General features: G+C 47.7%; 1 protein-coding gene and 1 long non-coding RNA gene across 4 annotated transcripts in view; one reads left to right on the forward strand and one right to left on the reverse strand.

Annotated features, from left to right (window-relative positions):
- Positions 1 to 26,681, reverse strand: part of DHX32 (DEAH-box helicase 32 (putative)) — a 50,907-nt gene that overhangs the window by 483 nt on the left and 23,743 nt on the right. For all 3 annotated transcript variants that reach the window (XM_027595895.2, XM_027595894.2, XM_027595896.2), the window contains 9 exons: positions 24,631 to 24,824; positions 20,060 to 20,432; positions 14,691 to 14,936; positions 13,312 to 13,411; positions 13,066 to 13,224; positions 4,929 to 5,120; positions 3,972 to 4,121; positions 2,228 to 2,415; positions 906 to 1,087 (listed from right to left, as the gene is read on the reverse strand). In XM_027595895.2, the coding sequence (XP_027451696.1) occupies positions 906 to 1,087; positions 2,228 to 2,415; positions 3,972 to 4,121; positions 4,929 to 5,120; positions 13,066 to 13,224; positions 13,312 to 13,411; positions 14,691 to 14,936; positions 20,060 to 20,432; positions 24,631 to 24,824 (1,784 nt within the window). The remainder of the gene's footprint in view (positions 1 to 905; positions 1,088 to 2,227; positions 2,416 to 3,971; positions 4,122 to 4,928; positions 5,121 to 13,065; positions 13,225 to 13,311; positions 13,412 to 14,690; positions 14,937 to 20,059; positions 20,433 to 24,630; positions 24,825 to 26,681) is intronic.
- Positions 13,567 to 16,353, forward strand: LOC113923358. The gene is made up of 3 exons (XR_003520300.1): positions 13,567 to 14,081; positions 15,927 to 15,983; positions 16,095 to 16,353. It is a non-coding gene; the product is annotated as an uncharacterized LOC113923358 (long non-coding RNA).

Below are 26,681 nucleotides of genomic sequence, written 5' to 3' on the forward strand. Positions count from 1 at the left end.
ATCTCCATCTGCCTTTGCAGGATAAATACTTCCTGTGGTTTTCATGGAATCAACCCAGTTGCATTTCTAGAATAAGTTTGCTTCTCTAGTGTTATGCTACACAGTGGGTGATGCCCAGCACAACATGGGAAAGATCACATCAGGTGTTCCAGAGAACTGCCTCTCTGTCTTATTAAGTAATACCACTCCCCATCCAGCTACTAGTTTTGGTTCCTGCCTTGAACATCACTGTCCAGATAGGAGTGTACGTTCAGGTGAACCCACATCTGCAGTGGCCCCAAACGACTGCTCTTCATTCTCACTATTGCCCCCTGCAGTTCACTCTCGAAGCCACCGGAGTCATCTTTAAAAGTCTATACGGAAAGATGTTACTCCTGCTTAAGACTCTCGAATTCTTTCGTACTGCGCTTAGGATAAATTCCAGACCCTCATGTGGCCCATAAGCCCTATACCTCTGGTACCCGCCTGCCTCCCTGATCCCTTCCCCACTGGCCCTAGCTTTGGGGCACGTCTGTTCTGAGAGGGCCTTCCTCAAGGTCTGCACCTGCAAACACTATTTCTCTACAGCTTTTTGTTCCTTTTAAGAGGCACTATGCTGTTAAATATTTCCACACTTTTTTTTTAAAGTAATCTCTATACCCAACATGGGGCTCAAACTCATGATCCCGAGATTAAGCATCTGAGGCTCCACCAACTGAGCCAGCCAGGAGCCCCTTTGCATGGTATGTCATTTATGTTGTGATCCCAAAGAGAGGAACATTTAGATCAGGGAAACCATAAGTAGGTACACTCAGTATAAATTACAATGGTGCCGGCGTAACCTAACTGAAAATGTAATAAAAGCCAAATGTGTGATTTACTCAAGTATGAGCTGGAAAGAACTCCCTTTTTCCTATTAAACTTACAGTTCAGGAGAGATTTCTGAGGTAATCCTGATGTAGTTGTTCTCAGATATGCTGAACTTGTGGAAGAGAACCCACTCGGGCATTTTCTTGGTGATGGAGTAACCGGACAGGGGATGCAGCTGAGCAACTTGCTTATGTGTTAGCATTAAGTAGTTACCGGACCCGTCCACATCCCGTGCAATCTACAAGGCAGAGTTTTTAAGAAAAAAGATTTTGTGTTAATATGGAGATCAATAGACAAAAATGTTTCAAAAATTCCAAAGTACTTTGTTCAAAATAGTAAAAATTACACATTTGCCACCCATGTTTCCTATTTTCAGATGTAGAAAATAAGCTAAAAACAGGTTTTGCCCAAAACTTTGAGACAGTGATGATGACGTTACTAACTTCGGTAACTTCAGGGCAGTGGGTGGAGAACAGCTAGAGACGTTAATGCGCGGGCGTGAGCGCTAGCACGCCACCTGCCACACGGCGGGCAGCGTGCCCAGGTGTCGGGTGCGTTATGCCGGCTGTGTTAGCTCGGTTAGTACGGGAACACTGATGCAGGAACCGTACTTTCTGTACATGAGGAGGAAATTCATGTTAAAATGTCACTTTTTCCTCTACTAAGATCGCTTTAGAGTGTGAGTGGCAATACCACAGTTTCTCTGACCGTGACATGAAGAATGTGCTTCCTTCCCCAATGTGCTTTAATTTAGGGGAGCTGCATTAGACAGCCTTCATTTAGGGGATGAAGCAAATGAGACATTACCTTTATTTCTTGGGTATTGGTATCACCGGTTAAATGTGAGCGAATTCACAAACCAGTGAGATGAGGGACTGTATCTGATGCTCAGCAAAAGAGCGAGTTCCTAACTTTCCCTCTGTGATAAAAGAAAGGCCTTCTGTCCTTTTGAACAAAGTGAACATACTCTGGCTTAGCCCTTCAATGCCCTTGAGGGGAAGTACATTTAAATACTAAACCTTGGGGCACTTGGTTGGCTCAGATGGTTAAGCGTCTGCCTTCGGCTCAGGTCATGATCCCAGGGTCCTGGGATCGAGCCCCGCATCGGGCTCCCTGCTCTGCGGGGAGCCTGCTTCTCCTCCCCCACTCCCCCTGCTTGTGTTCCCTCTCTCACTGTCTCTGTCAAATAAATAAAATCTTTACAAATACATACATACATACTACTGTATCTTTAGTAACACAGAAGGTTTTCAGTTTTATTTAAAGTTGACACCAATAAAAGAATCCTCCTAGGTGAGAACTTCCTGAAAGACCGTCCCGAACACGTGACATTCTGGAAAGACCAAACTGAAGGCTGCCATCCCATCCCCATTCTCACCTGCATGAAGTAACCGGACAGGAGAGCCTTCTTTATGTTCAGAGCGTTTTCCTTTGAGCCAAAAGCAGGTTCTGCACAGGGGAGCTCAATTCGCTTGACAATTTCTAAGAGTTCAGCTCGGATAATGTCTGCCATCCTGAGAGCACAGCAGTTGAGGAAGTAATCATGACACCACTTTTCAACACAGTCTGGGAGGGAAAGAAGAAGAAAAGATGATTTGCCATAAGCTGTAAGAGCCCCGGCCAGGAAGGAGCTGTGGTCTCTGTGTCCTCGGCCCGCCTCGCCTCAAGAGGAGGTCACGGGAGCGGGCGGGCGGGAGGCCGCAGGGACATGGGCTGGCTGGCAGCACCTGCCCTGGCCGCGGGGCTTCTGGAAGCCCAGTGAACCGTGGGCGCAGCATGTTCTGGTGCCGACCAGTGTAGCCCCCTTCATCGGCAGCTCTGAAGGGAGACAGAAGGTGTCTCTGACCGTTTGTCTCATGTAAGAACAGCGAGGATGTACACAGCCACAGCATTTACTCAAACTAGGAGGGGCCGGTCTACAGTAGAAGTTCCCCTGAGCCATGAAAATACCTCAACATGTTTATAAGAAAAGGATTACTACTAGGCTGATTTGGGAATTCTGTTAAGGTCATCTACCGCTCTAGCTGTAAATTTTATATTAAAATTCAGTCATCTGGTTCAGTTTGAAGTTAATGCTGTCTTGCTACCCGTAGTTACTTAGGATGGACCTGGAGTTCTGCCTTGTGCTGGGAACGCACCTGGCCTCGGCACAGCAGGGAGGAGACCCCGGTTGACCCTGTCCTGTGCCCTCAGGCCTCCTTAGCAACAAGAGCATGTACTTGGGCAAACAATGGCACCCACCGTCCTTGCTCTCAAAAGATGCCACCAAGCTCCCCCTATCCTTGCTGGCTCCACTGACTTTATCTTTTTGGCTCTGAAAAATTAACTCCCCACTCTCTATAGATCTACTGCCATTCAAACTGCTTTCATCTTTTTCAGCTCACTTTTCATCCTGTCTACCAGAGCAAGGGAGGTAAAAGATGCTTCATGGAAAACAAAGATTCCCTTGCTGGAAGGGAGCCCCTCACTGGCTGCCTTTGGAGGCCCCAGCCCACGCCTGCTGCTCTGCCCTGCCTGCCCCTCGGGATCGTCTTCCTGTCTTTAAAGCTGAGCAAGGGAGGGGTGTTTCTAGCTCCTTTTCCGTCAGGTCCCCCTCGGGGAAGTTCACACGCTCACTGTCGGCTAGCACCAGGACTTCTGCCTCAGCTTTTCCACGTGCCCTCCCCTCCCCTCCCCTCCCCTCCCCTCAGCCAAGCTCCAGTCCAGTTCTCTCCAGCCCCCCCTCAGCACACCCGCAGACTCCTTCCTAGTGTCTGAGGCGCGGGGTGGTTGGTTTGGTTTGGTTCTGAATGTCCGTATTCCCTCTCTGCCCAGGAGTGAATGTGGATGTTAGGGAAAGCACAAAACACAGCTCTGACCCCAGGGCACTTGGAGATGGCAGTTCCTTTCTTCCCCGACCCTGGAGGGTGGGAGCTGTGCCGTGCAAGTCTCTGTGGCCCCATGTCATCCATGCCCGACCTGGCTGAGCACTGGGGTTCCAACGCACGGCAGCAAGCGCTGTTGGGCCCTCAAGCGCCAGCCCCTCGAGTGACCAACAGGGCTAGAGAAGGGTGAACAACTCAGCTTTCTTTGGGGAAGGGAAAGTGGAAATTAGTTCCTCCGAATCACAAGCATTCACTTACTTTCACTGGCAGAGTTCAGAGCTATGTCTTGGTAGGCCTTGTAAATGTTGATGAGGGTGAAGTGATCTCCTTCGGGATGTAAAAACGTCTTCCAACAAGTCAAGGCAGCCTCCTCAGCTCCATGTGGCAGATTCGAGAAGCAGTTGGGAGCTTTAAGATGCAAAAGGTCACAAGGTCAGCGAGACTGGAGACTTCTGACCTGAGCACAACACGCAGAGGGAAGGGCTCACTGCTGTGTGTCTAGAACCACTCCTGTCTATTTCTCTGAATAAATGTTATTCTTGCTTACGTAGACATCAGAGAGATTTAGGGTATTATTGTGTTTTTGTCCCTGTTTATGTTTGCCTCTGTCCAGTATAGTGAGTCCCCTGCTGGTACCACAGTCAGAGCAGGGGGCCCCCGGGGACTGGAGCCACTCAGAGGCCCAGCCACAGCCTTTGGCCTGAGCTGCCAGTAAAAGAATACATTAAAACACAGAAAGCAAGAAGAATGAAGGAGGTAGGAAGTAAAAACAGAAACACGTAACTCTTTGGGGAAGAACACTTCTAGTGACACATTTTTCTTTCAATGTCTGAGAAATTCACTGGATTTTGATTTTTTTTCATATTAAGATAATTCATGGGGCGCCCGGGTGGCTCAGTTGTTAAGCGTCTGCCTTCGGCTCGGGTCATGATCCCAGGTCGAGCCCCGCATCGGGCTCCCTGCTCGGGGGGAAGCCTGCTTCTCCCTCTCCCACTCCCCCTGCTCTCTCTCTTTCTCTGTCAAATAAAATCTTACCAAAAAAAAAAATCGTCTTTCTACCTTTTAAATCTATTAAAGTACTTAATTATCACTTTAAAGGGTTAAATGAATTGGTCAAAGTCTGTTAGGTTCTTAAAATATTTCAAACGGATCTCACTTAAATCTAGACCCGGGACAGACTGACAGCACAAAGGAGCCGTGCTCCCAGAGGAGTACCTGTCACCATGGCCGCGATTGTCAGCATCTCCTCCACACAGTCAAATTCACAGGATGCGAGGATAGACTTTGAGAGCTGTGGGTCAAGAGGAAACTCCGACATGATGATCCCAAACTCCGAGAGATTCCCATCATTGTCCAGTGCGGCCAGGTAATCCAAGTCTTCCAGAGCCTGCATCAGACTTTCCGGGGCTAGCAGAGCAAAAAATCATCACCCATCTCCTAGAATCAAGATGGAGTGACAAGTCCTGGGCCTCCCCTCCCATATGAAACAACCAAACAGTGGGCAAGACATGTGAAGTGACAGTGTGCAAGACAAAGAACGTCAGGCAGTGAAGGACAGTGATTCCTGAGAGGGGGACGCTAATGAGGTGAGCGCCAATGACTGCCCAGTGTAAGGCCTTGAAAGAGTTTCCCGGCTCCAGGGCCAGAAGTGGACCCAGAAGTGGAAGTTTCCCGACTGCTGGGAGTTATGAAGATGGTGCGGAGGGTCCAAGGAGGCTAAGGTGGCCAGAGCTTGCAGGTGGGACTACCTGACGGCAGAGAGCCATACAGAGACAGGACTCGGAAGATCCACAAAAGGTCTCCTCGATTCGTCAGCGGAGCACGCGGAAGAAACTATGTCGGGTCACAGAACCATCCAGATGATTAGAGGGACAGTGCCGGGTGCCCACACGGGATCTAGGATACTGCCCACTTCTACCCACTGGGCTGGGAAATCGCACAGTTTATGGGGCCCCGGGTAGGAGAAGCAGAAGGGAAGAACCCCCCCACCCCCACCCCCACCCCACCCCTGATCTCCAGTGCCAGCTAACAGATCCTAAAACCAGGACCTGAAAGGATCATCCTGCAACCCAGGATAAAGGTCAAAAGTATTTATAGGAACACAAAATATCCAATACCCAACACGGCAAAATGTACAATGTCTGGCATCCAATAAATTACGTAGAGGCATGAAGAGCAAGAAAATACAGTCCCATAATAAAGAGAAAAGTTAATCAGCTGAAACTGACCCAGAACCCGAAGAGATGACAGAAGTAGCAGGCAAGGGTGTTTAAGAGTTACCTGCCAGTGCAAGTAAGGGCAGAGGGCTGATTTCCCCCAGATCTGTATTTCTTAAGTTTATAGAACATCAGTAATGGTGTGGTGTTCATCATATATGCTTAATCCCCACCAAAAAAGATAATCCATTTGTTCAAAGCAAGGTATTCCCCTTGCCCTTGCAGAGTAAGACGAGATTGATAAATAGGTGTGTTTTTCACCCGTCCGGCAGGTGGTACAGCAGTAAAGGCCACACGAAGAAGCAAACCACACAGTATTAAGCTGCTGTCTGTTGTTCTACCCCAGACACTGAAGGATTTCCGAGCACCTCCAGATCGCTTTCACTTGTCTCAACTCTAGCAGATGCCTTGTGAGCAGCGGATGAATGCAATGGGGACCCAAGCAGCAATTTCACCTACTTGCATCAGGGAGTTCAATGTAACAAATAGTAAAAATTTTCTTATTTGCTGTTCAAACACTGACCGCTAAGCTACTTACCAAATTTCAGCCCAACTGTGTAACTCAAAAGCCAGTCACCCACTCAGATTTGCTACAATCCCCTCATTGCTAACGAGACGCCGTGAAAACAACAGGAGAAACCACTGCTGTGGATGGAGAAATGGCTCGCCAATGGCGGTGTGCGGTTCGTCAAGTCTCTAGTCCCTTCGCTGCAGAAGAGCAGAGCAGGTAACAGGCCTGATCTCAACCTGAGACACATCAGTCGCAAGCAGAAGATCAGTTCTGGAAAAGCAGGTGTCAGGGCTGCAAGAGGCTCTAAGAAGGTAGCCCCCTGCGAACCTGCCTGGACTCCAGACACCGCTGAACGACCTGGAGCACAGCTTTAATCCCCGCCTGGGAGAGAAGAACTTTAACTTCCCTATTGCTTTCGAATTCTCTCACTGAGATTTAACACTGAGCAGCGCAGGGCTCCCAGGAGATTCCTGTCCTTCCCCGCGTTCTGCCCCCTCAGTCCTGCCTGGGTGCTGGCATGGAGCACCGGTGTGGTGCTCTCGCTCCTTCTTGGGACACCCCTGGGCAAAGAGGAGACCTTGAGAAGCCACGGTCCCGGGAAGGAGACAGATGGGCTATTTAGAAAAAAAAAAAAAAAGTCTGCGAGTTCTCTCAGTGAGCCATGAAATGAAGGAACAGCTGACCTGCTGGCGAAGGTGCGAGACGCAGTCATAGAAACACGCATCTCAGATTAAACACAGTAGGAGGGGGTTGCAAGCACAAACTTAATTACTGAAAACTGTTTAGAAACCAATTTCTATAAATCAGCTGCGTTATAACTTACAGGATCTTTGGCAATTGTCCCCGTAAGCATTTGGCTCTGCAGCTGGGCTCTGTCCCCAAAGGGCACCTAACTCCTCGTTTTTATGCCCTGCAGCTCAGTTGGCTGCACACAGGATTACAAAATAATTTCCTAATTCTGCTCCTGTCCTAACACCAGAAAAGAAGAGGATGTTCTTGGGGTTTTATTATATCAGAAGGAACAAGTTAATGAATATAGATTAGACAGGTGAAGGAACAATAATAAATAACTGAATAGGATTTGCTAATATTATGTCCACACTTTAAGACATCTCCCCAGTGTGGCTCATAAAACGGTCTTAGCTAAACAGCAGAAGGGTTTAGATGAGGCTCTTCACAGCAGCGTCGTTTAAGTGCGAGCCGTGGGAAACAGTGCTAATAAATGTCGCGCAGGAGCAGAACCGGGGAGGGGGTGTCTCTTGGTCAGCAGTCCCCACGGTTGATTCCTCTCTTTCCCAAGACCCCTTAACCTACTCTCTAACCAATAAGGATACAGGATTAAGGTTCAGTTGGCGTCGCTAGAGTTGGAAAGGATCTGAGAGATGGGGGGCCTCCACTGGTCACCAGGAGAGACGCGTTTTCAGCGCCATACCCACGGCAAGGTGACTCCTTAGGGGTAGGAGAAGACCCTTTTGTCCCCAGCCTTGCCGTGGACGGGGTTCTCAGGCTGCAGCATGAGGCAGGGGCGGCCTGGGCCCTATGAGCTTACCGCTCCGTGCCATGCCCTGCAAGGACACCCTGGAAGACCAGAGAGCCACTGGGACCTCCCGTCACTCCCGCCCAGCCCAGGCCTAGGAAGGGACTAAGGGGAAGAAGGCAGCGGAGTCCATCTCCAGGGGCTGCCTTGCTGGCTGTTGGTTAGTGGACTTATTTCCTTCTAAGGATAACACTCAACTCATTCACTCACTTCCTCTCCCTCGCAAGCCACATGTGAGTGTCTTGTGATCTTGGCATTTGCAAGGCCCCAGGAGCAGGGACACACGTGGGCAGATGGGCCCAACCTTGGCCCTCCTGGAGCTGGAGGTCTTAGGAGGGAGACCCACATACAAACCAACGACCAATTTCCAGTGTCCGGAGATGCAATTTTACCCGACTGGCCTCTTCTCAAGGAAGTGCACCCCCACTCCTAGAGAAGCACGATTGTGTAGCATGTGACCACCTCCCAGACTACCGCTAGCCTCCAGACACGGCTGCCTGGGTCAGGGTGGGCCCTGCTCAACCCGAGCCAGCGACGCTCTACGTTGGGGGCGGGTTTCGGAGTCTGGATCAAGAGAAGCTGCGGGGTTTCCAGGGGCTGACTTGGGACATTGTAAGGCCTGGAGAACACAGCTGAGATTCTGCCATGAGAAGTGACGAGACAGAGCAAAGGAAAAGAACCAAGAGACCCAGAGATGAGACACCATTTGCCAAGGTTGTTCAAGTCTCTGTTTTCTTAAGTGTTCCTGAGGCTCGACTTCCTTCTCACCCTGGATTTCACAGCACACCCCAATTTCCTTATGATCCTTCACTTGTGTTTATGCTAGTGTGAACCGCATTGCTGGCACTCATGTCCAGAGGAATTCTAACTAATACACCACAGCATAATAATTCAAGTGCCGCTAGAGCTTAGAAAAGGTAGGGGCCAAGCTGGCCTATGGAAGGAACAAGAACGGCCGCCCTCAAAGCTCTCACCGTGTGCCAGGTACTTGCTTTCATCACACACACACACGGAGAAAGACGACAGAGAGAAATAAAGTCACAGCTTGAGAGGACGAAAGAAAAAAGGAAGTTTCTGGCCCCAACTGGTTTGAGGACTGGGACTTGGGCATGGTGCACGGTGCACAGAAGGGAGACACTGAGGAATCAGGAGATGGCTCTGGGCTGACGGTGTAGACTCTAAAGTCTTGGGACTTCTAGGAAACGGGTTTAAGAGTTTGGCTCTGAGGAGGACAGGCAGGCTTCTGTTTCCCCAGATTTCAAAGGACATGCTCATAAAGCCTGGCAATTGCCTAACCTCGCCCCCTACACACTATACACAGCACTTCGGCATAAATCATCTCCTGTGAGCCTCTAGGAGCCCCTGACACGAGAGGGCACACACCGTATCCTCATGCCACAGATGAGGAAAAGCTAAGTGACGTGCCAGAGACACAGGCCTCGGCAGCCTGTCTCCGCAGCTACACGACGGGGACGGGGGCCCAGGCCTTTGCACCTGCTGTGTGTCTTCTGGCTCCAAGCCGACGCTCTGCTGTGAGCGGCCTGGGGCCGCCTCCCAACGCCTACAGCTCCGCATCTGCTTCTCACACGGTGAAAACTGCCCTTTGTAGGGACTCTGCCGCTCAGGGCCTACAGGCCTGTTTCGGGGCTCAGGTAGGAGTCCCACAGGTGGGGAGAGCTACAGGATTTACCTACATGCCAGTCACATAAACGGATTTATATCGACAACTCTATGAACCAATTGCTTTGATGATGCTCACATTCAGATGAAGAAACTGAGGCCCGAGGGGGTGACACAGTGCCGGATGTGACACGGGAGTGGGGGGCCGGGACCAGAGCCCTGGCAGTCTGCTTGGGAGCCCGAGCTCCCTAGTGCAGCCCCTCATCCGGGGCCCCTCTGCCGGTGGGCTGAGCCGGCCCGTTCCCACGGCTCGCCCCCACGGCTCGCCACGGCTTCATTATCAACAGCGTCCCCTTCTGCCCTCCAACGTCCTGGCCTGGAGAATGAGTCCCGTGCTCATGGGACCCATGAAGAGCCTAAGGCGAGCGAATCAAGAGCTGAAAATGCTTCCATTCTGTGCCTTCTAAAATCTCTCCCATTCTCTTCACTGAAGAAAAAGTACTTTGTGCTTCTTTTCCACACTCCCACCCCGCCGCCTGAATACAGCAACAAACTCTGCAAGTGCGACCGTCACTGACACAGGCACCTAGACGGGGGCTTCCTGCCCGTGTGGCATCGGCCTCTCTGCTCACCTACGAGGCTGTCGGGAGAGCTGGGGGGGGGGGGGGGGCGGCCGGCAGCCGGTGGGGGGTGGGGCGGCGAGGCCGGCTGCGAGCACCAGCTCTTGCACGTGGCATCCGCGGCCCCTTCTGCCCCTGCTCTCCTCTGAGTACAGACTGTCACATTTAAAGACCGTTTTGCAAACCCCGAAGCAAAATACCCCATTTCCAGTGATGCAGAGACAAGGAGAGGCACTTCGCCAGTGTGCACACAAACGAGGCTTTCCTGTGGCAGATGGGATTCCAGAAGATCCTGACTCTTCTGGGGAACTTCCTGCAGCATCACCGCAGCTCAAGCCCCCGCAGCATCTCTGATTCCCTCGTTCTGCCGACTCCCAACACTGGCCTCCGCGGCCGTGATGTGATTCTGCCCCGGCGTTCTGGCCCGCCTCCTCGAGTGCTCGGTCTCGTCCTGCACGCCACGTCTGGCAAGTCTGTGTGCGGGTTCATTCTTCCCGGATCATTCCAAAGCCAGTCGTCTCACCCACATGAGCTCTGCATCCAGACACAGAGGTAACATTTGGTGCAGGCTGGTACGTGTCAGCTAGTTTGTCCCCAGTTTCGGTGTAGGTGCCATTGCTTCCCAGAAGGAAACGTGCTCAGTTGACCCTGGGCATCCTGATCCACATCAACAGTGATGGTGTCGCTCGTGATGGAGATCAATCTTCAGCACCAGGGAAGAAAATACAATGGATTCTTTTTTTCCTTTTTTAAGAGATCTTTATCAAGGGAGTTCAGTGAATAGCCTGTAGCCTAGTTATGCCAAATTCATTTTCACATGGCTCATGAATCCTGAAAAGGGTAACAGGTTTGCTGCATTTGCGTATTTCAGTGGTAAGTTGAGTTAAATGCACCAGCTGCAAGCATCATCTTTTTTTCCTCCTAAAATGATGAGCCAGAGTGACTCCACAGTTAGCTTTTCCCCTAGCACAGCAGAACACAGTTCTGTGTGTACTGTCAGGAGACAACAATAAGCCACTGCCCTAACCTCGGTCCCCGGTGACCAGCTCCGGACCTAAGCAGTGCAGCCGGGGCCACCGGGGGGACGCAGGGTTCTGGGCACTGCTGTGCTTTGCTGTCCGCTTCTCCCTTCAAGGCAAGCTCACCAAACAGCCACTGTCCACAGCCAAGAAGATGCCTGGGGCGTCCACAAGTGCTGATTCTGGGCCTAAGAGATGAGCAGTGGAGCTGGGGCAGCCATTTTCCCAAAAACGAAGCATGTTTCTTCAGAGCTTGGTCTCTGGAAGGTCTCTGCAGGGGTTACTGTGGCCAACCGGCCTCCCGCAAAGTTGTCCAAAGCTCTGAGGTCACAGGAGAAACCCGAGAGATGGGGGCACATGGCAGAGACCCTCACTTTCTTCCTCAGCGGTCAGGACACACGGGAGAGGAGGGGGTGGCTGGAAAGTGATGAGACGGAGGGAATGCGGCCACCAGCACCGCCGGCCTGCCTGGGCCCCCGGCCCCCACCCCTGTCTAGCTCGCCACAGTTCCCGCGGCGGGGGCGGGGGGTAGGGGGGCGGCAGTGGAAGGCATCCCTTCCTGTTGAAGCCCCGGCAGGCAGCACTCAGCAAGCCGCATCTGAGCCGCCCCTGCCGGCTCGGGGGTGGGGTGCTGGAGGTCTGGGGGTGCGGTGGAGAAGCACCAGAGAACTTCCCTAAGGAAAAGAGGGCACAGATGACTGGGAGAGATGTTTAGGCCCATGGGGCTCTGGTGTGTTTAAGGAGACACTCGAGCAGAGTGTTCACCTTCTCTGTGTATGTGACCTGATTTCTGTGACTCGGTTTCCTCATCCGTAAAATGGAGCGAATCAGAGCATTTGCCTCAGAGGCTTGTTGCAGCTTTGAACAACTATGTCCCACTACTGGCCGTACAGAGGGTACTGCTGTTCTGAGAGGACAGGCAGATGTTTAAATGGACAAGAACAAGGAGAGCATTTGCTACTTTCAGCCTTTCTTTGCCGGCTGACTGCTGACGTTTTAAACTCCATAGCCAGCATCACCCCCCAGACATTGCGGGCAGAGCGGAAGCAGCGCTTGCCCACCAGGTAGGAGAAGCCAACTGGGAACGAGCGAGAAGGCGGGAGGCTAAGAAGAGAAGGTCCCGGCTTCCCTTCCCGAGGTGAGCATGTGGCGGGGCCGCCCCACACACCGCTGAAGCCGCCCGCCCCGTGCTTTCTCGGCCTTTCCGCAGCACCCCGCTGGTGCCCCACAGAGCAGCCACCGTCCCAGCGAGGGAGGGACGGCACTGGAGGGGAGAACGCCGGCACCTCCTGGGTGATGGGACCCACCAGAGGAGATATTCCCCCAGAGAACCGTGGCCGGCCTGTCACTAGAGTCTCAGCCCTAGGTTCGAGAACCTTACCCCTTTCACAGAAGAGCTGGACCTTAATTACAAAGGAGGGAACTTCTAGGGGTGCTCCCCGTGTGACAGAGCAATGCAGGAGGAAGGACCGTTGGCTGACACATGTCCCACCAGGAAACCTGAAAGCTGCCGGAAGTCCTCTGCCCTCAGCTGCAGGCAGCCTCAGACGCCACACTCAGACAGCGGGCCCCTCAGGCCCACCCTCCTGGGCTCCAGGGTCGAACGGCAGACAATCCTCCACTGTCAGGGCAGGGATTTCTAGAGGCTTTTTAAAAAATTCCTTCAGAGAACGCTTACCTCTAAAGGGAAAAATGCTTCTGTACACATGCCTGCCACCCCACGCTTGCCTGCACTGCCAAGGGCCACCTGCTCTCCGGCCTGGACCCGGACGGGAGGAAAGGAGGCCCGTCTCGGCCCCGCACCCCGCGCCCCGCGAGCACAAAGCTACCTGGTCTATTCATGAAGTCGCAGTGGCCTAAGCCCGCGATGTCTATCCTCTTCAGGAAGAGCACCATGCTGGTGAGGTTGGCTTCCTGCATTTCCACTGGCTTCAGTGGCCGCATGTCTTTGGAAGCAAATTCCTCAGAGTACAGACAGAAGAGTTTTCCTAGAAGAAACCAAGGAGAGTGGTTTTAATGTCTCTAGGTTGCCTTCATTCAGGAGTTTGCAGCAGTTTTCGTGATTGTGGTGCTACCTGAAGACGACGAACCGAGAATCTGCTTGCGTATCTCCGCTTGGCTTTGGCTGATGGGCTGTGTGATGAGTGAGTCTGCTCTTATTCTAGGGTTGTACACCTTTAAACGGAGAGACAGCAACGTTAGCATCAGATCACTCAAGATTTCGCAGGCTCGCTGTACCGGAGGGGAGCGTGTGGTTTGCAGCACCTGGTGAAATGCTCTGCTACGGACTCATTCTCTCTGGACCATATTTATTATTGTTTCACTTGCCTTGAGAAAGAAACTGCTAGTGCCTTTACAAATGGATTTCAAGTTGTCTGCTTTCATCGTAGGTTCCATAAATATGGGACCTCTGCACCATCTCCTGAAATGCTAGCGGTGTCACTTCTCAAAGCACGACCCTGTGATGACAACAGATTGGCATACACCACACGGAGGGAAGCATCATCATCGGCCGGTGCGTCTCTTCAAGGTTCTATTCGAATTGTGATCTCAGCGGTCTGACCTTGACAATATATGCTGAGCTTTTCCGGTCGTATCAGCTCAGACAAAAACTGCATATGGCACCAACAGTGCTTTTTTTTCTTACGGGGGCTTAGAGGGGGGCAAGTGATAGCCCTGGGTTCTCTGAATGGTGGACTAATTCGGTAAGAGCCCAAACTGGTTCCAAGGGAACCTTCAGAACGGTTGGAACTGCTCTGTTGCAGTATGAAACTTAGAAGACCCGGTTTCCTCGAGGGATGAAAGATACATAATCTCTAATAAGGTGAAACGGATCAATACTTGGGTAGGTTCCTTCAGTTCTAAGTGCTAGGATTTAAGTCCCAGTGTCTTTGAGACACCCTACTTCCCTTCCTCCTAATTTTCTTCTTTAAAGGTAGTTATAAAAAACATTTTTAAAACTTTAGAATAGAATTTTATCATATCAACATTAAAGCTAAAAGCTGGTAAGATTAAAGTCCGTGTACTTGAAACTAATTTCTGGTAAATCACCTCAGGGAAGAGGCTAATCATTTTGATAACGGGGCTACCAAAAATACTCGGTGGATGGACTTGGCGAAAGGTTGGTTTAGGAGTCCAATAATTTGCCTTGCTAGCACCAGAGCTTAAGAAAAACCACTGACAAGGAGAACCACCATCTTTATGCTTTAGTTAGTTGTGTCTTTTCTAAAGACGTATTCCTGTGGCACCTCAATCAACTCAGTTTGGGGATTACCTACCTGCTAATGAAAGGCAGTTAACGGGTAAACAAGACTCGCAATACTTTCTCTTTCCACACAAGAGCCAATCAGAGACTCTCCAGATCCCATGCTTCATCCTCACTTCCCAGTGGACATAGTGGCAGGAACCCAAGGACAGTGATCAGCAGATGGTTTACCGACTTGACAATAATTACCTTTCTCCTTTCCACACCCACATCAATAACAAATTTGACTGTGTTGCTCCAGATCAAAGACTCTCCAGAGCTAGCAGTTAACACCACTCTCCTCTGATAAACTTGGCATCTTTTTTCTGTTTCATCATTTGGCTTGAACAATGCACATTTCTCTTTTGGATACAAAGGAATGACCACCAGCTCTCCAAGATCTGGGTTTAAGTTGGATCCTTCCTGACAGACGATTTCATAGGCTTTCTCAATATCCTAAAGTAAAAAATAACATCAGCCATGAGAATAAACATGTCACAAACTACTTTATTACTTAAAAAAATGTCTAATTAAATAAAACTATAGGCAAAAGCCACATAACGTATTTAAGGAAAGAAATACCTGTGTCGTTTATGTGAATCATTACGTGAAAAGATGTAACTGGACAAGAACAATTCTTTAGGGAAGTTAAATATAATTTATAAACAATTTCATTGCTTTTTTAAGTCCAAAATGGTTTTTCTCTTGTGAAATGCACTACCTGTGCCTTCATGCATTTATCCTATGTTTCTAGCTTGATGCATTTTCTCAAATCCATTACCAATGGCGGGTAAACCAAAGTTATTTTCACATCAGTGATGATGCATCACTGTGCTCTGATGGTGACAGAGTAGAGAATTATAAAACAACCTCTGGATTTCCAATAAAAACATATACACATACACATACACATTCTGTAATCAGGGTCTCTGGGTCACCCTGAAAGTTGTCTTGACCCATTAGTACTTTAAGACAGCATACGTGCAATGAAGTAGGCAGGAAATATTCACTGCTAATTCACACACCTTGGCATGATTCAGGCATTTACAAATATCCTTTTAAATTGTTTCACTGCCAAATGTATTGAAAAAAAAAAACTAAATTATTTCCCCTAAAACTATACAGAAGTAAATAGTGTCAAATGCTCAAAAGGCAAGGCATTTTAGATAGTATTTTTCTATTTCTCAAATACAACTAGTTTTTTAAGACCTCATATAAAAAAGATGTCACTTAATTCTTACACCTTTTTCACTTATGTTTCTAAAATTTCTACTTTCTTAAGGGCCCAACAAACTACCAAATGGAAGAAGCCTCATTTCATTCATTAGATTTCACTAAAATTCTAAAAAAAAAAAAGATGACTTTCCATGACCGTTCAAGTTTTAAGACCTATTTCATTTTCCAGTGCAGTAGCTCACTCACTCTCCTTCCTTCATTCATTTGCAGAAGACGGTTAACAGAAGGGTTTTGTAGACAGATCTGCCTGGAAAAATGGCATCATGGGTGAGCTGTCTGAAAGTTATTCCTGAGCTGCAGGGAGGCCCCAGGAAGCGGGGCAGAGGCCTCCACGTGAGCAGGTGTCCAGTTACATTCTTCTTTGTATGCGTCCCACAGAGGTGGCTTCCTGGGGGCAGAGGTCTACCAAGCAGAGTGTAACTGTTGATCATAATGAATGAAAACTTGCCGACTGGGACAACTGGAACAAACTTATAATTCTGATCACGCCATCTATGTGAGAACAGCCTGTTAGAAACTACAGGGACAGCAGGATTGTGGGCTGTGCGTCCCTGCTGCTGGCCGCAGCTTGGCCCCCCCGCCCAGGACATCCCCTGTTCCTCCCAGCAGGCTGCCCACAGGTGCTACTGGACTTGGAGATGGAGACAGATTCCAGCAGCGCACTTGTGAGCAATTATTTTTTTTTCTTTTTTAAGATCTTATTTATTTGAGAGAGAGAGACACAGCGAGAGAGGGAACACAAGCAGAGGGAGAGGGAGAGGGAGAAGCAGGCTTCCCGCGGAGCAGGGAGCCCGATGCGGGGCTCGATCCCAGGACCCTGGGATCATGACCTGAGCTGAAGGCAGACGCTCAACGACTGAGCCACCCAGGCGCCCTGTGAGCAATTATTTTTCAAAATAAACCTTCAAGCTGCACTCAAACAGTGCAGCTTATTGTTTCTCTTATTCTCTTAGAATACTGTTAAAAGGTCATTTGGGCCGCTCATTTTTTTATTTCCTTCTAGTTACTAAACCTTTTTGTTGTAGGTGGGTTGTTGGGTTGAGTTTTGTTCCGAATGGAGAAAGAAAAAGGCATAAAAGAAATCTTCAAAAGCAAAAAAGCGGAGCAAAATAGAAATGGATGCTGTATGTGGTTGACTCCTCAGGCTCAGCTGACAGGGCTTTGAGGCCATAACCTTCAGAATTTGAAAAAAAAAAAACAAAAACGCTCAACATACGTGTCTGGTGCTTCCAACCTCTTCCTCATTTCCTTCTTCCCCAATGGGTACAGGGCACTGACCTATGGGGGGGACTTCCTAGGAGCTCTGTAAAGCCATGGAAAGCACAAGACACACTGAAGGGAGATCCCTGGGCTCCAAACGAAAGGCCCGGAACCGCACGGAGCACTTCCCAGGAACCCTTCAACCTGACAGTGCCTTTCTGGAATGGTTTAGAGGGGCACAGTCATCAGGCTGATGGGACCATAAATCTCAACTTCGTTCTCTACTTAACGTATTTCACTTTTCCAGGTTAAAAGACAGTTAGGTGATGAGGAAACTAGAAACACAGAGGGCTCAAAGCCTCGATCACGTGTGAAGACGTGGGGCAGCACGGGGCCGTGGGGACTTAATCCACAGCTGGTGAGGGGTAAGGCCAGCGCTTACAGCACATGTGAGGCACTGAGTGCTCACCGACCCAAAATGTTGCAGAGTATTTCTACAATTATAAATGTAGCTCTTAACATAAAAAATGTCAAGCAGTGCGTTTCTGTTCATGTACTTAGCTGCTTGCGTTCCTAGGACATTTAACTGCCATAGCAGATTTGAAAGTTTTATATAGAAATTAAGAAAGCTTCAAATAGTACGGGAGGAAAATGATCAATAGTGTTAACATGGATTTCAGAGCAAGGCAAATTTTCCAAAGAGACAAATTGCAAGACCACAGGAAAGAAGTTTTGTTTTTTCTTTTTCTTTTTTGTGAGAGAGAGAGAGAGAGAGTGTGCACAAGTGGGGGGGGGGGCATGGAGGGGAGAGGGAGAACTTTAAGCAGACTCCACACCCCCCACAGAGCCCAACATCCCACGACCCAGAGATCATGACCTAAGCCGAAGTCAGGAGCCGGATGCTTAACGGACTGAGCTACCCAGATGCCCCATGAGAGGAATATCTTAATGGTAACGCTGATCGAAGTGGTAAAGAAGAAAAGAGGAACGTCCATCAGGAGACGAACTGTGTCCAGTTTGTTAGCGGGGAGGCGGGGAGAAGCAGACACCAGCTGTGGAGTTCAGAGCTGAACTGGGAGGGAAAACTGGTCTGGCAGAGGTATGCTGAAGCCAGCCTGATGGTGCCAACCCAGGCCTCTGCCGTGAGCCTGTGGACACTGGGGAGCCTCCCGCAGAGACCCCAGGACCCGGGTCAGACCTGCAGCCCCTGCCCAACATCACAAGACTATGGTTTCTTAACAGGAAATGTCTTTCTGGTCCAACTTCATGAAAGATTATATGCCTCTGTAAGCCCTGGGGTGAGACTACCAGCCTGGGTAAAAATGCATCTCCTAAAGTCTGACATTTCAGAAGTCACCACATCATTAATTATAACTTATATTAAACTTATAAGAATCAACTACCTTTCTTAAGACCATCCACTATCCCCAATTCTGTTATGAACTTTATTTTTCAAAAATCCATTTTGGGGGGCGGCTGGGTGGCTCAGTCAGTTAAGCCCCAACTCTTGATTTCGGCTCAGATCATGGGATGGAGCCCTGTGTCAGGCTCTGCGTTCAGCATGTCTCTCTCCCTCTGCTCCCCCCTCCCCCAATCTCTCTAAAATAAAATCTTAAAAAAAAATCCATTTGGGAATTTTTGCTTACTCTGACTTGAAGAAGGACTACTCATTCTTTCAGTTTTATTTATACTGCCCCCTTCCAGAAACTTAGGCCTTCTTTTCACCTAGCGACTGACTTTGACACTGGCTAATTCTGCCATTCTTCCCTTTCTCTAAGGCTTCTCCGGGTTACACTGAGAATCTTTAATCGTCCTCATAAATCCTTCTCTTGGCTGCTTAATCATTTTATTACTTTCGTCAGGACTATCTTGAATCATGCAGGATTAGGAAATGATAATAGAATAAATCACTGTAATAGGTAAAAGAAGAAATTATATAATCTATACATGAAAAATTGATAAACATGCTATAGTTATCATGTATCTGAGATTTTAAATTACTTTCTTTATGGAAGCAGGTAAAATCTGTCTAAAGTTCCTGAAGCTAAGAGGGTCAGTCATCCTTCATGCTCTGAATGTAAAACAGAATAAATACTTCTATGAGTATTTCTGAAAGCATGTGAAACTTCAGATTCTGATGGAGAGCTGAGATACTTGTCTTTGTTCAGCTGGTGGCTAAGCCAATACCAAACAACTTCCTTTTTGGTTTCTGCTTAGTCACTGGAATCACTACATATTTGGGTCATGGTCCAAAAACTAGTACTTTTACTGAGTAAGATGATGGGTAGGAAAATAAAGACCAGGAAATTAGTCTCTAAGAAGAAAGGTATAGTTCTTGAGATTGTGGAGGCTTCTGGATTCAGCCAACAGAGTACTAGAAGGGAAGTAGGGCCACTGTATAGCTGCAATTAAAAACAAAAACAAAATCCAAAGCAACCCCAAATGGCATCTTGAGGATGTAAAAGCAGTAACAGATGCTCAGTTATACATTTCGAATTGTCTGAAAACACATCTAGAATCCAAGTCAGATTTTTCTTTCATTCATCTTTTAAGAAGAGGAGCCCAGTGTAGGAAGAAAGCCTTCTGGGTATGCTATAAATTTTATCTTTCTGCCTCACACCCCACTGACTATTGTAGAAACATCTGTGGGAACTTTTTTTGTTCCTTCGCCCTAGGTCAAGTGCTTAGGGGACAGTCCTCCTCTGTGGCAAATACTCCTGGTCACACGGGAGACCACCGAGAGGGTGACGGGGGTCAGCATGCATCTTCTCTCCAAGACCATCCAAGCATGCGGGCGCAGCAGGGGCTGGGCATCTTGGGCAGCCTGAGACCCGGCCCAAGAGCTCTGGAGACCCCCACTGTGGAGTCCCGAGCACCTCCCCTGTCCCCTGCTCTCACAGCTTGTGATTTCACAGGCCCTCCCGTGTCCTCTGCTCAGAACCCGTCTTATTTACCCTGCTGGCATGGCTTCTCGAGTACTTTAAAAAAAAAACAAACAAACAAAAGGTGTGTTGGAACCAAATATTCAAACAGTGAGTTGATAAATGGACACCTGGATGTTAATTATTAAAAGCTTCCCAACGAGGTTAAAAGGTTCCCCCCTAAGGAATCCGATGACTCTGTGAGGTCAGAATATGACTTACGTGTTCACAGGCCAGAAAGACTACAATGTCCCCCTTCTCACCGGACTGGTGAATTTCAAAGATAAGGCGTAAAATAGACTCAAAAGACTCCTTCTGAGCCCCGCTCAGGTACACAACCTCCACAGGGTGCTGCTTCCTCACTTCGACGAGAGGCACATTTCCGTAGTAAGAGCTGAGTTTGCTGATCAAGTGTGGCGAGGAGTTAATTATGAGCTTCAGTTCCGGGCGCGCCAGTAAAACATCCTTCAGAAGTCCGAGTAACACGTCAGTGGCGATGCTTCTTTCATGGACGTCGTCCAAGATGATGACCCCGTAGCTGCCCAAAAAAGGGCTGGACATCATCTCTCTCTGTAACATGTCATCCGTACAATACCTACGAAGAAGCAGTAGGAAAGTCAGAGGCCCTCACGAAAAGTTGGAGACTCCAAACACCACCACAAATGCCTCGGCTACACCCTCTCTCTGAGGAGTTAGTGTGACGTCATCACACGTTAGTACCGACTCTGGTCTCAAAACAAATTACTTAAATCTGTGCTACTTCCTTCATGTTAGAAATCAAATCTATTCCCTTCTCAGCAAAAACTCATCTAAGCACTGATCTTACAGGGAGAAATGCTCTCTGCCAGGAGGATGCGGCGTGTTATGGAAATACACCGAGGCTTCATTAAAAAGAGGAAGGTGGTGACTTATTTAAAACTCCGCTAGACTCAGCAAGGCCTGGGCCTTCCAGATGATCATGTAACGCTAAGGGAATACTAAGGCTCAATCCTAAAACTATACAAACCTTCAATTTTCTCCATAACACAGAGATCTACTTCCTACCTTTGTGTTACTAAGACAATGTGAACAGTGCTTTAAAAAGTGCTGCTCCTGATAACTATTAAAAAAAAAAAAAAGATTGTTAAGGTTTCAGGAAATGTAGTTTATATTTCAAATTCCTAAAACAGACTTTCTGAAAGCTAAAAATAAAATATAGGATAGTTTTATTAATATTTTCCAAAATTAAATGTATTGAATTTGACCTTGAATGAAAATACAAGTAATTCTTTTAAAATCTATGTTCTGGGGGGTGCATATTTGAAATTTATGTGTCACTTCTACAACTCTGGATACCTGCTGAGAGATTTTTAGGTATATAATATTTAGGTACCCACTGTTTCAAAAAAGGTCACAAAAAAGCTTACAGAAGAATTAAGATGTTATATACAACATCCAAAAAAAATGGTACTAGGCATAAAGATGATATTTACTAAGGGTCTATCACATGCCTGATAAATTAGATACTAAGGGGTTACAAAGAAAATGAAGAAGACATTAGCAAGTATAGAACACTGCCTTCCATAATCAACAGGTCACTTTAAAGCCTCTCATTTAAATAGCTATTCAATCTGAGCTTTTTAAAAATTATGGTTAGCATAGATCTCTAAGAAAATGCACCTGGTTCCGCTTTACCTAGATAATGAAAATTTAGCCAACGTGTACAAGGTGCTCACCCTTGTCAGCCCCACGGATTAGCTCATTTTGCCCTCACAACAACCCCGTGAGCAGGCAGAGTAAGCACCCCATCTTACGGACGAGGAAGCCTGAGCCTCGCGCGGTCAGGTGGCCTGTGAGGGGCTCAGGGGAGCAAGTGGTGGGGACACTCCTCTTACAGCCGTGCTGCCTCCTCTTCAGAGCACAGAATACCAGGAGGGAGATGGGGGAGCCACTCTCTTTTGTCATACGGGGCTTTTCACTAGTTTGAGCCTCTTTGCTGCGACTCAAACTCTGTTCGCAACAAATCAGAGTACCTGCTGACTCTGCACTGGCTGGGGGCTGTCAGCCAGCAGAAGAACGAACAGTGTCCCAGCCACGAGAATAATGGCAAAGTGCAGATACAAAAGACAGTGTGAGGGCCAGGCCCCCCGGCCAAGGCAGCGGAAGCAGAACCCGCTGGGGCCAAGGCAGGCCACCAAGTCCCACCGCCTCCAGAGGTGTACCTGCGCCTCAGCGGCCCCACAGCCGAAAGCTGTTGTCCATACTCAGAGGGAATGCTACATGCAGGTAAGGACTCAAAAAAGCTCAACATAAATTGTAGCCCTTCCTTTGGCTGTCACGATTGAATGCTTGGTGTAGGGGGGGAGGGGTTTCCAGAAAATAATCACATGGAAGCCAAGTCCCAGAGAGAGATAGGTCTTCGACCTACTCTGACAACATTATTAGATTTCTCCACAACTATTTATCTCTGTGGCTTTCTAAAAAAACAAATATACACTTGATCCATATTAACAATTCTGTAATATTTCATTTAAAAAGCGACTACATCCAAGAGTTCCTGCCAAAAGGTTTTTAAAGTCTAGATGGCATTAAAGATATAAAAATACCTATACTAACTTTAGACTATAGTCAGAGTTGTCCTTTAATTAATACCATGACCATCTGAAAGGCCACTACAAAATGTAAAGGATAAAGAATGAAATCTGTCAAGCTTAGGGATCCTTCACTCCTTCTGGGTCAGGATGTCCTGCCCTCTCCAACTCCAGCAGGGAGGTTTTTACCTAGTTAATCTGTATCATCCATAGATCATTTTCATAATAGAGAGTTTATGCATATTTACTAATCTGATGACTCGGGGACACCGTGGCTATAAAAGCAGAAGGTGACAGATCTTCAAGAAGTTCAAGTCCTATCGCTGTTGATGGAAAGATTCCCTATGGTTTAACACTAGCCTGAAGACCTGTGTCTTCTGTTTTTGAAGATAAACATTTGAAGGAAAGCAGCTTAGTACAAACCAAATGAGTCACATGGCCTTTCTGAATGGGAAAAGTCTCCAGACTTTACCACTAGAGGCTCTAGGCTCTCTAGCTAGCTAGGAGAGGGCACTACTCCTTCTTTCCACTAGCAAATTTGTTGAATGTTCTCTATGAAACAAGCATGTCAGATGCTGGGGATATGAGAAAGCAAGACACAGCACCGCTGTACTACACTATACCACACCATACCACACCACACACCATACCATACACCACACCACACCATACCAAACACACCATACCACACACCATACCATACCACACCATACACAACACCACACACCATACCACACCACACCGTACTACACCACACCACACTGTACCACACTGTACCACACCGTACCACAATACCACACCATACCACACCACACTGCACCAAACCATATCACACCACACCACACACCATACCATACTACACCATACACCATACCATACAACACCACACCACACCACACCATACCACACAGTACCACACCACATTATACCATACTACACCATACACCATACCATACATCAACAAACCACACCCTACCACACATCATACCATACAACACTGTGCCACACTATACCATACCACATCACACCATACCATCCCACACACCATACAACACACCATACCACACGGTACCATACATCACACCATACCACACCATACAGTACTAAACCACACCCTACTACACCACACCACACAGTTCCACATCACACAGTTCCACACACCACACCATACCGTACCACACCACACCATACCACACCGTACCACACCACACTGTACCACACCACACCGTATACACCATCCCTGTTACACTAGAGCAGAGCCTCCCCAATGGTGTGTCACATAAAGGAGCTACAGATGTGCAGATATACTGTTCCTAAGACACTTGTCTCCTCAGCCCTTGGAGTGGTCAGGCAGTGCCTGGGGCAGCTGAAGCCCTTGGGATGGCCAAGCAGCTTTGACCATTTCCTTGAGGTGCTGTTAGATACGTTCACTTTCTAGGTGGGCTATGAGATAAAACTTCTTGAGAAACACTGGCCCAGAGCACTGTTTTTCAATTATCCTTTTTCTTTTCTCTTTTCCTCTGTGTGCTAAGCTCCTAGAACCCTCTGCGAAGGAAATCTCACAGTGAAGCTAAAAACAGAGATAAAAAGATGCCCTTCTCCCTCGACTTGTGGTAGCTACTGAGAAGGATCCTTGGAACCTATAAAACTCTGAAAAGTAGAGTTAGACAAACACTGATCACACCTGCCACGATGGAGGCTGGTACCAAGTTTTATAGAGGTCCGGCCGAGTATTTTCTAAGGTACAGTACCTTAGGAGGGTGAAGGGAAGCCTTCCTGGAGCAGGTGACCCTTGCATGGGGTCTTGCATGCCTAGAAGGAATTAGCCAAGCCCAGAAGAGCCATCGGCATTCCAAGCAGAGGGCGCAGGGGCACAAGGGGACCACACGTATGTGGCAGCTTGGCTGTTGCACAGATAACTTGTATGGACCCATCATGAGGAGCTTGAAAAGCCCAAGCTTGAGGGCCTTGGGGTCCAACCTAACAAGTCACACCTTTTCCCTGAGGATTATGGGGAGATACAGAAGAAGTTTAGACAAGAAATCCCTGATGATGTCCGTGTAGGAAAACCACCAGTGCACGTCTGGCTGGAGACAGAGCGACCAGTTACCAGGACACATTATAGATGTCTAAAATGTAGAACACAAGAACACGCTCCTCTAGGATTGCAGAACACAAGCTGAGCATCATCAGGCACAGCAGACCCAAGCTCCCCACACCCACCTCAGGATGGTTTCGCTGGTGCAGCAGTTTTCAAAGGGGATCACGTAGCCAACTTCATGGCCAATGTTCACATCCATCTCGTCTGCCACGCGGAGGGCGAGCTGCACCGCCGTGGGCTTGTGGACCTGTGTGCACACCACACCCCCGTGCTGGTAGTGGATGGAGAGGCAGTACTCGGCGCACCACTGAGGAACCTTTCACGGGGAAAATGAGACAGGATCAGCTTCCTCTGGGGAGAACCACCAAAAGACCAGGGTTCATCTCATAAGTAATTGTTTCTTCCACCAGTGAATCACCAGTGGGCTACATTACATCTCACTCAGTGAAAATCTAAACCATCTGTGCTTATGCACAGAATCATTCCTATTAAAAAGTTTAAGGGTTAGCAGGGACTAGGAAAGTTTGACTTTCTCTAGATGAAAAAAAAATGCAGACAAAAATAAAAGCAAAATAAAAAAAAAATTTTTAACCTCAGCTGGGTTTCTGAAAAGACTCATGTATTTACAGACTGTTATTTTCTTCCTGGTTACAAGACAGCTCCATCAAAAATATGGCTTCTGGTTACACTGTATGTTAACTAGGTTGAATTTAAGTAAAAATCTAAAAAAATATACGGCTTCTGGTATCAACTACTATGTTTTAAGCAATGTAAATATTAAATAGCATTTTGATGAAAAATAGTGGCTCCAAATTAAAGCATGCACATTTAAACCTAAATGATCATAACAAAATAACCAGATAAGCCTACTCAACATTTCCCTGGTAATAGAAGCTAAAATACACCAGCATTTAACATCTAAATACGATGTAAAATAAGCCCACTGAGCTAGTCAACCAATCCATCCAGATTTGGAAAGAGTCAATGCCAAGGCTGCTGTTGAGTCATTTGTATTAAAAATCCCTTTTACTGAAAAAGTATTATAGAGCAGTTGGCTTTATCAAGTTCATTTGTGCAATAGTGAGTAGAGTAGAAAGCACTTGTTTCATCTGTATACTGTAACCTTAGGTGCTGTCAGTAAGCCATGCTTTGTTACATGTGTCTTTAAAATAAATCATTCCCAGAAGGTTTTTAAATAGATCTAAGGTACTTAAAGGTTTTAACATGTTTAATTATTTTGAGATTTTCTATTTAGTAGAGCCATCATAGAACTCTTAGATTATAATCCTCACTCTAATTTGAAAAATAAACATAACCAGAAATCATAACTCCAAAATGAACTGCTATGGAATGCTAATCCCTAAGGATTAATAGTGCAAATGCAGTTCCTTCATTTTAAGATAGGTGTCAGCCTTGTCAACAGGTTGAAAACTAATCAGTAATTAATTTATTCAGCACCCACTTTGTTCTGTGAAAGACGAAGGTTTAAGGTACTGCACCCAGAAAATGTGGAATCAGGGCACAGCAGGAAACGACGAGGCACTCCAGGGATCAAAGTCCAGACTTCCAGGCCTGGCTTGCTACTACTTTATTATTTGGTTTGTTTGTTTAGTAATCTCTTCACCCAAGGTGGGGCTTGAACTCACGACCCTGAGATCCAGAGTTGTATGCTCTTCTGACTGAGCCAGCCAGGCGCCCCAACTAGTTGGTTATTTGTAAATCACAATTTCTCTAAGCTTCAGTTTCTTCTCCATAAAATGGGTTGAAGGGATGAGTTACCGTCGAGTCTAAGCTCCTGGGACATTTGCTCCACAAGGCTTACCTGGATCCCACAGGGCACTACCCAACGACCATACACTGATGACCCTTTCCTGCAGCTGCTGGTCTGTTCCTGGGGTCCACCCGGCCTGCCACACTATGAGCTCGGGGAGACCAGAGACCTGTCTATCTTGGTCACCAAATAATCTCAAGTAATTTTACTCAATATTTGATGAATGAACAAATTCCTTATACCTCCCAAAAATATTTTAAAAGCCTATGATTCTGTATCCTCTACCTTGAATTGCTTCACTGTCACCAGATCACCCCACTGAGAATTGACATAAATTTTTCATTTTTTTTCACACAAAATTTTCTGTCCCCTCATTCCCTAGCAAGTAATTTGTTAATTCTT

Source organism: Zalophus californianus, chromosome 15 (genome assembly GCF_009762305.2).
Source record: "Zalophus californianus isolate mZalCal1 chromosome 15, mZalCal1.pri.v2, whole genome shotgun sequence".
Taxonomy (NCBI): Eukaryota; Metazoa; Chordata; class Mammalia; order Carnivora; family Otariidae; genus Zalophus; species Zalophus californianus.